General features: G+C 42.4%; 1 protein-coding gene across 3 annotated transcripts; it reads right to left on the minus strand.

Annotated features, from left to right (window-relative positions):
• Positions 1 to 996: 996 nt before the first annotated feature.
• On the minus strand, positions 997 to 7788 carry LOC112252219 (heterogeneous nuclear ribonucleoprotein M). 3 transcript variants are annotated; one of them, XM_024423259.2, is made up of 15 exons: positions 7520 to 7788; positions 6616 to 6791; positions 4911 to 4963; positions 4241 to 4248; positions 4056 to 4149; positions 3680 to 3940; positions 3370 to 3573; positions 3208 to 3268; positions 2964 to 3068; positions 2837 to 2881; positions 2640 to 2708; positions 2450 to 2551; positions 1783 to 2348; positions 1588 to 1639; positions 997 to 1381 (listed from the first exon to the last, which is right to left on the minus strand). In XM_024423259.2, exons 1-15 carry the CDS (start codon positions 7558 to 7560, stop codon positions 1218 to 1220), a joined length of 2001 nt encoding a protein of 666 aa, XP_024279027.1. In that variant the 5' UTR covers positions 7561 to 7788; the 3' UTR covers positions 997 to 1217. The 3 variants fall into 3 exon arrangements, with proteins under 3 accessions (XP_024279027.1, XP_024279028.1, XP_024279030.1); XM_024423260.2 differs by lacking the exon at positions 2837 to 2881; XM_024423262.2 differs by lacking the exons at positions 4911 to 4963; positions 7520 to 7788 and having other exon boundaries at positions 6616 to 6750.
• Between the last annotated feature and the right edge of the window lie 5279 nt (positions 7789 to 13067).

Here is a 13067-nt window from a genome sequence, read left to right on the forward strand (position 1 = left end):
AAAACAGCAGTCAAGCAAGCGCAGGGACCGTCTCCTAAAGTTGATTCAGCTGCGGATCAGGGCACCACCAGTACAGAGCTTGCTCAGGAATGGCAGTAGGCAGGTGTGAGTGCATCTGCACGCACAGTGAGGCAAAGACTTTGATAGCCTGGAGTCAAGGGCAGCAAAGAAACCACTTCTCTCCAGGAAAAACAGGGACAGACTGATATTCTGCAAAGGGTACAGGGATTGGACTGCTGAGGACAAGTCATTTTCTCTGATGAATCCCCTTTCCGATTGTTTGGGGCATCCAGAAAAAAGCTTGTCCGGAGAAGACAAGGTGAACGCTACCATCAGTCGTGTGTCATGCCAACAGTAAAGCATCCTGAGACCATTCATGTGTGGGGTTGCTTCTCAGCCAAGGGAGTGGGCTCACTCACAATTTTTGCCTAACACAGCCATGGTAACAACACATCCTCCGAGAGCAACTTCTCCCAACCATCCAGGAACAGTTGTGACGAATAATGACTTTTCCAGCATGATGGAGCACCTTGCCAAAAGGCAATCGTGATAAGTGACTCGGGGAACAAAACATCGATATTTTGGGTACATAGCCAGGAAACTCCCCAGACCTTAATCCCATTGAGAATTTGTGGTCAACCTCAAGAGGCGGGTGGACAAACAGACAAACTCCCAAGCATGATTACGCAAGAATGGGCTGCCATCAGTCAGGATGTGGCCCAGAAGTTAATTGACAGCATGCCAGGGTGTATTGCAGAGGTCTTGAAAAAGGATCAACACTGCAAATATTGACTCTTTGCATCAACTTCATGTAATTGTCAATAAAAGCCTTTGACACTTATGAAATGCTTGTTATTATACTCCAGTATTCCATAGTAACATCTGACAAAAATATCCAAAGACACTAAAGCAGCAAACTTTGTGGAAATTAATGTGTCATTCTCAACTTTTGGCCACGACTGTACATGTCAATGGCAAGGAAGACAGAAAACAAAATTCCAATGGTGATATTTATTATCAAAACACCTTATAGATCAAAGGCAATGAAGTGAAGCATTACAGGTAAAATATAAAGAAATTTAAATTTGGTCACAAATTATGCAGGGACAAGAACTAACTAAAAATACACTTGCGCAGTTACAATTGCCTAAAAAACAAGAAATGTGGAAAGGTCGATACAGGGCTGCAAATATCAGGGCCATAATGACACCGGACGATTACGCATTTCTGTCGATTCTGACATCGATCTCTCTTCCATTCAGCCTGTAGCCATTCATGGTGCGACAGGCTCTCTCTGCAGTCTCCGGGTTGTCAAAGCGAACCACGCCACAGCCCTTGGACTTGCCATTCTCCATCTTGATGTCAGCATATTGGACAATACCTACAGTAGAAAGCACATTAAAGCTGTTAGCCAAAATATTTTGGCTGAAGTGCCAATTGAATTTTGGGTCAGAAAGACTTCCATGGTGTCATTACCTAATGAACTTAAACATTCCATTCGCATGCCTCTCAATTCTGTCAAATGACATTTTTGCTAATTTTGTGGGAAGTCCCCACATTAATGAAATGAGTGGATTATGTTCTTACCGCATGTATTGAAGTTATCCTTCAGCATTTTCCAGGTGAAGTCAAAGGGCAGCTACAAAGAGAGTCAAATCAATAAGTTTACAATGCTCTGTGTTGAATACAACCTTCCAGATGAGTCTAAATAAAATCAATATTCTGAATACACGCCAACCACACATTTGGGGACAGTTGACCATTATTTATATAAAAGCTTACATTTCTGACAAAGATCTGGCAGCCCTTCCTGGCGTTGGCTCCAGGACCTCCGGCCCCCCCAAAGCCATTTCCTCCAAAGCCCCCACGCTCCATCTCAGCTGGCCGGTCAAACTGGCCGCCAACACCGACAGCGCCCATGCGGTCCATGGTGGAGCCCATGCGGTCAAGCCCGGTGGCCGGGAAGCGGTCGATACCGGCTGACCCCATGCGGTCAAAGTTGGTTCCCATCCTCTCCATGCGGTCCGCCATGCCCATGGGAGAGGCGAAGTCCAGGCCAGCAGGCATACGTTCCAAACTGGACGGGCCTAGGCGGTCAAACCCAGCTGGGCCCAGGCGGTCCACACTGGAGCTCATACGGTCCAGCCCAGAACCAAGCCTGTCCATACTGGGCCCCAGCCGGTCCAGCCCAGAGCCCATCCTGTCAAAGCCAGACCCCCCTAGCCTGTCCAGATCAGACACGCGGTCCATCCTCTCCATCCCCATGCGCTCCATTCCACCCAGACGGTCCATTCCACCACCCAAGCGATCCATGCCAGAGCTCATGCGGTCCATGCCCAGTGAGCTACCTGTAAGTCATGGAAAAACAACTGGTGAGACATTTCAGGTCCTGTGAGAAATCAGCGTCGGACGTGTTAGGAAGAATTGCGCAAATCCTAAAAGTACTAACCCATTCCTCTTTCAAAGGATTCTCCAAAATTATTGCGAGACATGCCCATATCATTTCGACCAAACTCCCGGTCAAAAGAACCACCAAGCCCACGGTCCATCTCTGACAACGCAAGAGATTAAACTATTAGAAGACAAACTAATGTTTCACTAACACGTGAATCTGTATTGTGTGAATTTAATTTCCTTACCATTCATCCTGCCCATTCCAGATGGTCCAAAACGCTCCATGTTGTTCATTCCACCAAAGTTATCCATGCCTGGGAGAAAATGATGGCGAGAAAGTTAAATCTACAATAGTGTATTAGAGAAAAAAGGGCAGGAAAAACACGATGCAAAATATGTTAAACTATACCCATTCAATGGACGCAGTACAAAAAGTACATACCTCCCATTCTACCCATGCCACCACCAAAGCCCATGCCATCCATGCCTACAAACCAAACAAACAGTGAGTGACTGAACCAAGCCAAATGAAAAGTCCACTGCAGAGGATCACAAAGACAGCTCCATACCCCCAGGTCCCATGTTGCCCATTCCTCCACCTCCTCTGTTCAGTGCGGTGGCGTCAATGGGTTGGCCACCAGGCCCAAGTCCCAGCCCGATGCCACTAAGGCCACCTGAGGGAAAAGAAATGGACGATTGAGAGAAAGAAACACAACAGACCCCATTGAAGATTTTGTGGAAGCTAGCCTTGAACATCAAAATGTGTTGGACAGACTTCTCTTTACATTTGCGGGGGGGGGGCATTGTACATACGGGGTAGTGCTGGGGGTCTCTCAGGTGGTGCAAAGTCTCCTTTTGGCAAGGACTTCTCATCCTGAAATATCCAACAAGTATCAGTTAAAATACATTCAAAAATGTGTACAAGGAATATAACATTTGTTAATATTGGTGTGCACACACTAATATGTTGCTCACCAGCTTGACATGCATGACCCGGTTGAAAAGCAGTTGACCGTTGAACATACTGACGGCTTGGACAGCTTCAATAGGCATGTCAAAGGTGACGGTGCCCATGCCCCTGCTATTCCCATCTTTGTCCTCCAGGATGTCAGTGCGCACCACCACACCTGCCATACCAAACACCTCCTTCAGCTTCTTCCAGCCAACCTTGTAGTCCAGCTGGACACAAAACAGTGTTAACTTGGTTAAAATACTTGCAATATCATAATTTAAAATGATACCAAAAACGATGTTTATTGGGCATACTGGACTACAATCAACTTACATTAGCTACAAAGACAGTGCTTCCAATCTTGCCAGCCTGCAGCCCGTGGATGATCTCATTGGGGATGTTGGAGTTGTTCATGAGGCTGGGGGGGATGTTGACCATGGGTGGCGCGCCCGGTCCTGGGCCCATGCGGTCCATGTTCATTCGCTCCATATTCATGCGATCCATGCCCATGTTCATTCCACCATGGCCACCAGGGGGTCCACCACCACCCTGGGACCTGTGGGCGTCCCTCTGGGCAATCACACCATCTGGGTCCTGGGGAAGAGAGACATGGACAACATCACTAAACAGAGAAAAAAGGCTTAGTGGTAGATTTTTGTTCTTCTGGTGGTAACAAGTGCCAGTAGCATCTTAAAAACAGACTGCTCACCTCTTTGACCTTCAGGGGACGCCCATTCAGGTTGTGCTTGTTGACCTTCTCCACAGCCTTCTTCATCAGTTCCTCAGTCCTGAACTCAACAACCCTGTTCACACAAACATTGTGATGACCACCAGGAACTTAGAATAACCTTCAGACACCTATTAGAATCAAGACAGAATGACAAAAATACTTACGCGCAACCCTTGGTTGATTGAAGACCACACAGCAGCATCATTGAAGTAGAAAAACAACATTCAAGTTAGTAATCAGTTGTGGCACTGTAGAGAACAATGGTATTCAGGGGGCTGAATTACTCTTATGAAAGGGCAAAACACATTCTACTCACTTGTATGGCCATAGCCTTGAACAGTCAGCTACTCTTCCAAAATTATTAGACCGCTTAAAAGCTGGTCACCAGACAATATAGCAAATACAGAGGTTGTCTGGTGAATCTAAACCCTTAACATTGTACACAAAGCAGAAGTCCCAGACAAAATGCACTCCTTTGAAGGAAATATCTGTTCCACAAAAACAATTACATGGGCTCAAATCGATTACATGTAACAGCCATGTTACAACCTCTTGGGGGGCTGGGCCCCATTTTAGATTAAGCCCCAGATGAACAAATCCACAGCAAAAGGGGACTTTCCCAGCTACTGCAATCACATGGGATTGGCTACAGAAACCCGAATTCCCAATCAGACACCAAGATGACCTCTTTCAGTGCCACAGACTGCACCATGTTTTCTGTCCAGTGTCACCCACTTGACACGTTCATCAAAACTCATCCAGGTCTGAACATCCCCCACAATGAAAGAAAAGATAACTCAAGCTGACAAACACAGGTTCGTCTATTGCACTTACCCTCGATTTGCCTTCTCCGTCCATTAAGTGTTCCACGTACGTTACCTCACCCACTACAAATCAGATTCCAGACGACACACACCAGGGGAGAGAAGCCGAGAAAACAATGGGGGTTTAGAGCAGACAAGCGGTTGGTGACCGTGAGCTCGGCCTGCTACTCCAGAGCCTCCCCCCAGCACCTCAATTCTGGTACAGGTCTACAAAAGACAAGCTCTTACTTGATCTTAAAATGCCTTCTTAGCCTGTCCTTGTAGAGTCCCCAAACACCAAGCGCAATAGATTGAAGAGAACAATCGTCAAATAGCTAACAACATCTAAATCGGATGAGTTATCATAGAGGAACCATTTTCGAAGTGAGGATAAAGTTGACAGAATGCCAGTTACGTTTGCAGAGTCATTTGAAACCATGAGTCCACCCTTCCAAAATACATGTTCCTTGTTAAATGTATTTGGAACCACTGACTGATACAACTGTTCGGACGCACCTTTGAACAAACTACACTAAAAACTAAATTGTACCAACTCAACTAACGCCAATGTCTGAAGAACATTGACATTTTTGGAAAGCTGTACAGACATTGGACTTGGAGAGGCACAACAGTGTCCAAATGTGTTTTTAACTAACAGAGGGACAACCATGGCTAATTCCAGCAAATGAGTGCGCCATAAATGGACAGGAACCAATCCTCAGCTGAAACAAGGACAGCCGTGAGAAGCTGCTTCATTTTGTAGACCTGTACCCCAAGAAATCCCAAGCACACATCTGTAATTGGTACAACATGGAGATCTGCGGAAACGACAAACCTAAAAAAGAGAATGCAATTTAACGCCACATTCAATTATTATATCCAAACACTAAAAACTGTTTCTGAAAGGCATTGGTAACCTCTCAGAACACCCATGCTTTATCATGATTAAAAGCAGGTGCTATTTATTACATTAGTGCTAACTTATATTATAGCTTTGCCAAAGCCATGTAAACCACCATTTAAACTTCAATAAACAGTACACCGTTTCTTTTGTTGCAGGACTCAATTTGAAGACAAAAAGAAGTCGAGGACAACTTGCCCATGCTGCAAATTAACATTAAATAGAACCAATTAAACATTTATTTTGACATAATTTCCAAGAAAATGATAACGCAAAGAACATAACACCAGCTTTAATAATTGTAGTATGGGCACCTGAGAGAAATTCAGTATGTCTCAAGGCAATGCGGACCGTTTTCCCTTTTCAGCTATATACTACACACACAAACCACAAGACCCAACACAACGGTGCAATTGATGGCCCATACACTAAGCCATGTACTTAATTTGAAGACCTCCCTTTAGGTTGTATAGTCCCATTGTTCAAGCAAGTGTAGCTGCAGTGATCAGGCACTCCAAAATGAAGTACAAATTCATAATGCTATTCACAGCACTATAAAAAATGACTAGCCAAAGGCAGAAATCACAGAGAGAACTATTCTGAAATCTAAACCATCCAAGACTTAGGACACAGGCCAATCCATGGAAAGGCCACTCAGTCTGTATACCAAGAACCTCATCGCTATGAATTGCAACCTAGGCCCTTTACAGATTTGCCAGATGCCTTCCAGTGAACAAGGTGAAGTGGTTCAACGCAAATGACCTGTTATGGGAGGTTTTATTAGCCTTGATGGACTCGATATCTATAACGGATCTAACTTAACTTAACACCATACCTTTTTCTTTCATTAAGTCTTTGAGTGCCTGCCATTTCACATCATATGGAATGTTGCTGACAAACACACGGTATCTCTTTGATGGGTTTCCATAGGGTTCAAAGCGACCACCTCCACGCTTCTGGGGCCTTTCCTTCCTGACACTGGGTTCATGCTTGGCCTTGCCGTTAATTTCCCTTAGGGAAAAAAGAACGGGAAGTGATTAATAGAGTAACGATAATACGCCGGTCTGATGATGAAAAAAGGTTAACGTCCACTAACAAAACAAATACTTCTAGCTTCGTTCTGCAACTAACTTTAGGCATGTATGGTAACGATTCTAACTTTTACTTTGTTTACAGATCGTTTAATATAGCTAAATGTTAACTAATACAAATGCTTAGTTACCGGACGAAGCTACACAAATCAAGAGTTTGGCTAAGACTAAGACTCCCATATTTACAAGCCAACTTGTATTAGCTAACGTTAACTTCCCTTTCTCCCATTTTCAGACAAGCGATATATCATAAAGGCAGCTAACTAGCGTTATTCCGTATTTTGTGAATAGTTGGCCAGTACACGAGCTTAGTTTACCAAAATAGCAAGTGATGGCGTACTAAACAAAAAAATGGAGGGAGAGGAAAGGTTAGGTAACGTTAGCAGACTAGCTAATTTGCTAATCTCATGCGGTGTGGTTGCACTGGTGCACGCACGTAGTTCACATTGTGGCTAGCATAGCAAGAAGAATCCATTGTTTAGCTATTTTAGTGATCAGCTAGGTAGGTATCAATTTAGCTGGTAACTTCTCAAAACAATAGACTAAAAATATACGAGAACTTGGCGAGTGGAAAATGTAAAGAAAGGTTACTAGGTAGCTAGCTGCCAGCCAAAAAAAAAGAATTCATGAAATAAATCAAAACGTTACCCCTGGCCTGGTTTCTCCGGAGCAGCGGCCTCGGTCGACATCTTCTTGCGCAGTTAGCTAATCCTGTTTCGTTGCGGAATTAATTTTTGGTCAATAGAATACCTCAACAACGCTGATAAAATATTGTCGAAATTTGACAGTGTTCCTTCACTTTAGCAGTATTGAATAAATAACTGTTTTAATGTATTTTTGGAGCGACGGGCTGCTAATCAACAAGCTAACGTTGGTGAAATGGCGGATGAATACACCGTTTCAATTTATTCGCTGGGTTGCCAAGGAGAGTGAAGCATGCTGGGAATTTGGCTCTGGCGACCGACGACCGCTCAGAATCAAAGTACAATTATATATATATTTTTATTGAATATATATAAATCCGTTACCTGTTCGAAACATGGCAAAATGTTTCACAGTTTCAATTTTGTTTACACTGTTTTTTTTATCATGGCAAGGAAATTGAGTTTCTAAACCCAGAGACAACATCACGAGACTTCCGAGAACGCGTTTGAAACAGACCAGGCCGAGGTTTGGAGTTTGAGAAGTGAAATAACATTTTTTGTTGCTGTTCATTTGCTCGACATCTAAAAGGTATAACCTAGATTAGAGCCAATGTCTTAAGTAGTTGAACATGTTACTACTCTAACCTTGGAAAAGTGGTAAACTGACAGGTTTTTCACATTTTCGTCAAAAAACAACTTTACATAGGAGTGCATTTGCTTTTACGGGATGCACATGCGCAGTTTGGTGCGATAGACCCGATGACGTGTTTCTGCGCATGAGTTTAGCTAGCGTACTGGTACGTCAATGAATGTCAAACGGTTTTAGGACACATACTTGCACATTCAGGATATGTAGCTAAGACATTGCAAGAATATATTTTATCTTAATTAATGCAAGCCTGAATCTGTTTGTGGCAAGCACATCCAGTAAACTGCAGTTTACCAAGATTAAAAAAGAGTAGCCTAATAGCATAGACATCGGATTAAAAAAATAACTCACTTTTTTTTAACCACCTGCTGTACATATGCGTCACTGATATAGCCTAGCAATGTAGGCCTACCAAATATTTGTGTAAGTAAACCTCTGTCTCAATCTCATTGTTCTATTTGTGGGCCTACTTCTGTTTTGTTAGACTTCAGTGCGACTACTATATTGTGGATAAAGAGTTACCTGTCTAAAAGAACACAGAGGGTGTTCTTTATTGGAAGCCTCCAACATAATCCAGGTAGAATCAGAAATTCCCTAGGGCAGCTGTCTAGGCCTCATACTTTAAAAAATATTTACTAACAACATGCCACTGGTTTTGATTAAAGCCAGTGTGTCTATGTATGCGGATGACTCAACACTATACATGTCAGCTACTACAGAGACTGAAATTACTGCAACACTTAACAAAGAGCTGCAGTTAGTTTCAGAAAGGGTGGCAAGGAATAAGTTAGTCCTAAATATTACAAAAACTAAAAGCATTGTATATGGGACAAATCATTCACTAAACCCTAAACCTCAACTAAAACTTGTAATGAATACTGTGGAAATTGAGCAAATTGAGTAGACTAATCTGCTTGGAGTAACCCTGGATTGTAAACTGTCATGGTCAAAGCATGTTGATTCAACAGTAGCTAAAATGGGCAAAAGTCTGTCCATAATAAAGCACTACTCTCAACACTATCAACAAGGCAGCTCCTACAGGCCCTAGTTTTGTCGCACCTGGATTACTGTTCAGTCTAGTGGCCAGGTGCCACAAAGAGGGTCTAGGAAAATTACAATTGGCTCAGAACAGAGCAGCACTGCTGGCCCTTAAATGTACACAGAGAGCTAACATTAATGATCTTTTTTAATTTTTAATTTCACCTTTATTTTACCAGGTAGGCAAGTTGAGAACAAGTTCTCATTTACAATTGCGACCTGGCCAAGATAAAGCAAAGCAGTTTGACACATACAACAACACAGAGTTACACATGGAGTAAAACAAACAGTCAATAATACAATAGAAAAACAAGTCTATATATACACATCTGCATGCAGTAGTGATTTTAGCATGTACATCTGCAAGGAAGAAAAGTCACAACACTAAACAATACATTAATTGCACTATAACGGTGATAACCGGTACCCACAAACTGCTAGCGCCTACCTAATGCTGTCCCAACACCTTACCACTGCTCCACCTGGCTATCAGCGGAGCCTTGTCTGGCAGTGAAATAGTTCATTCAGCCTCATTTACTGCCTTAAAAAAAACATAACTAGTATGATTGACTTGCTTAAACAAATGTGGTTTCTACTGACAATTGAGATGTACAAATATGGCATAAGGGGACGACAAGCGGATAAGAGGCAATCCGTAATTTCGACTAAGACATTAATGAGCGAGTGACGACGGACATAGTCAATATAACTATATGTTCAGCACTTTTGAAATGTACAGCGACAGAATTTTGACAATGAAAGCTCTTACAATATTCAATGATTACATTTCTCTAAAACAGGTTATAAGGCTACATGTGCACCACCAAGTTAGAACAGTAGGCAAAATTAAGAGGTGAAAATAGACCAAATTATTAGGGTGAGGCACATTGGAACATAGTTTGGGTCTTTGCGTGTCAAAAAAGATACGTCAAATCACACTTTGATGCGTTAAATAGTCTTTTAATTTGACACGTCAGATAACACAATTCTATGATAGAATGTTGTGTGTGCTGAATTTGCACATGCAAGCCAAGTGCCACCACTACTATCAGTAGCATTGTCAAAGCTGTACAAAAAAGTCTGCAAACAAGCACACACCGGCCACGAACAATGTGTTTACAATACCGCGTTGGTGAAAATAGACCAAATTATTAGGGTGAGGCACATGTGCTACTAACAGCTTACTACACAGCATACACTTAGCATTACTTTCTTAGCTACAGTATACAGTGGCAAGAACAAGTATGTGAACCCTTTGGAATTACCTGGATTTCTGCATAAATTTGACATAAAAGTCACAACAATAGACAAACACAGTGTGCTTAAACTAATAACACACAAATTATTGTATTTTTCATGTCTATATTGAATACATACTTTAAACATTCAGTGTAGGGTGGAAAAAGTATGTGTACCCATATGCTAATGACTTCTCCAAAAGCTAATTGGAGTCAGGAGTCAACTAATCTGGAGTCGAATCAATGAGACGAGATTGGAGATTTTGGTTAGAGCTGCCCTGCCTCATAAAAAACACTTGAGTTTTCTATTCACAAGAATCATTGCCTGATGTGAACCATGCCTCCTTGAACAAAAGAGATCTCAGAAGACCTAAGATTAAGAATTGTTGCCTTGCATAAAGCTGGAAAGGGTTACAAAAGTATCTCTAAAAATCAGTCCACGGTAAGACAAATTGTCTATAAATGGAGAAATTTCAGCACTTGTTACTTCTCTCCCTAAGAGTGGCCGTCTTGCAAAGATGACTGCAAGAGCAAAGCGCAGAATGCTCAATGAGGTTAAGAACAATCCTAGAGTGTCAGCTAAACGTACAGAAATCTCTGGAACATGCTCACATCTCTGTTGACGAGTCTACAATACGTAAAACACTTAACAAGAATGGTGTGGGAGGACACCATGGAAGAAGCCACTGCTTTCAAAAAAAAACATTGCTGCACATCTGAAGTTGGCAAAAGAGTACCTGGATGTTCCATAGTGATACTGGCAAAATATTCTGTGGACAGATGAAACTAAAAGTTGTGTTGTTTGGAAGGAACACACCACACACACTATGTGTGGAGAAAAAAAGGCACAGCACACCAACATCAAAACCTCATTCCAACTGTAAACTATGATGGAGGGAGCATCATGGTTTGGGTCTGCTTTGCTGCCTCAGGGCCTGGACAGCTTGCTATCATCGACAGAAAAATGAATTCCCAAGTTTATCAAGACATTTAGCAGGAGAACGTAAGGCTATCTGTCTGCCAATTAAAGCTCAACAGAAGTTAGTTGATGCAGCAGGACAACAACCCAAAAGACAGAAGTAAATCAACAACAGAATGGCTTGAACAGAAGAAAATATGCCTTCTGGAGTGGCCCAGTCAGAGTCCTGACCTTCTGGAGTGGCCCAGTCAGAGTCCTGACCTTCTGGAGTGGCCCAGTCAGTCCTGACCTTCTGGAGTGGCCCAGTCAGTCCTGACCTCAACCCAATTGAGATGCAGTGGCATGACCTCAAGAGAGCGGTTCACACCAGACAGCCCAAGAATATTGTTGAACTGAAACAGTTTTGTAAAGAGGAATGGTCCAAAATTCCTCCTGACTGTTGTGCAGTCTGATCCGCAACTACAGAAAAAGTTTGGTTGAGGTTATTGCTGCCAAAGGAGGGTCAACATGTTATTAAATCCAAGGGTTCAAATACGTTTGCCAATCTGCACTGTGAATGTTTACACGCTGTGTTCAATAAAGACATGAACAATTATAATTGTTTGTGTGTTATTAGTTTAAGCATATAGACTATATTTGTCTAGTGTTGTGATTTAGAGGAAGATCAGATAACATTTTATGACCAATTTATGAAGAAACCCAGGTAATTCTAAAGGCTTCACATACTTTTTCTTCCCACTGTACATATCTCCTTTGTATATTACATCATTTATGCAGCAGCATAACGTTACAAGACATTTTTGGACTCACCTTGTGCTGTGCTCACTTAAACAGGAAGGTGGTGCGGCGGTCCTTTGTCGGCAAATTTTGTCATCAAAGCATTCTCTGGAAGCACACAGCCACTCCTCTGAATAGCAGGCTAGTGGTTGCTTTGCAATGCTTGCAGTTAGCCACTGATTCCTTCCAAACCACTCATTGTTGAATTTGCAGTTTCCAACTTGTTGTGTAATGTAAAAGTCCAATAGCCGATGAGCACCGATACGTTTTATCTATAATTTTTCTTCATTATTTCTCTTCATATGACAAGCATTAAAAAGGATTTGCCAGTAGATTGTCGACTTGATTCATGATGATGAATGCTAGCTAAGATTTTGAAAGTAAGACGTTGACATGATCAGTCCAATCAAAGCTACTGTACATATAACGCGATTTGACGCCATTTTATTTGTGGCCAATGACCTTGAGCCTTCTTCGAAGGGCTCTTCTAATGTAACTCTATGGCAGGACCCGAAGGGCTTAAATGTTTGATGTCTACTCTTACTAAGGATTTACACTTGACCTGTGACATAGTGTCCCCATGAGTGACAGAACACTGAGCCAATCGCGGCGCAATGCTCCTATTTTCTGCTGGCTTGCCCCACCACCACATAAAGCACTGGGCTAGGCTGAAACACCTGGATTTTGGAGCTGCCTTACTCAAGAAAACAAAAAAAGAGACCATGTTTGTATGCAGCTTTATTAACTCTCCACTATATGCATGTCAATCTCTCCTGGCTCAAAGTGGAGGAGAGAATGACTTAATCCTTACGTGTTTATGTAAGAAGTGTTGACATCCTGAATGCACCGAGCTGTCTGTTTAAACTACTAGCACACAGCTCGGACACCGATGTATACCCCACAAAACATGCATAAATTCCCAATCTGGCCC

The sequence above is a fragment of the Oncorhynchus tshawytscha genome, linkage group LG06 (assembly GCF_018296145.1).
Source record: "Oncorhynchus tshawytscha isolate Ot180627B linkage group LG06, Otsh_v2.0, whole genome shotgun sequence".
NCBI lineage: Eukaryota > Metazoa > Chordata > Actinopteri > Salmoniformes > Salmonidae > Oncorhynchus > Oncorhynchus tshawytscha.

Coding starts and splice junctions, on each gene's coding strand:
- LOC112252219 (XM_024423259.2), bottom strand. CDS start 7,560: ATGTCGACCGAGGCCGCTGCTCCGGAGAAACCAGGCCAGGG. Junction 6,792..7,519: donor CCGGAGAAACCAGGCCAGGG/GTAACGTTTTGA, acceptor TTTTTCCCTAAG/GGAAATTAACGGCAAGGCCA. Junction 2,552..2,639: donor TGGAATGGGCAGGATGAATG/GTAAGGAAATTA, acceptor TTGCGTTGTCAG/AGATGGACCGTGGGCTTGGT.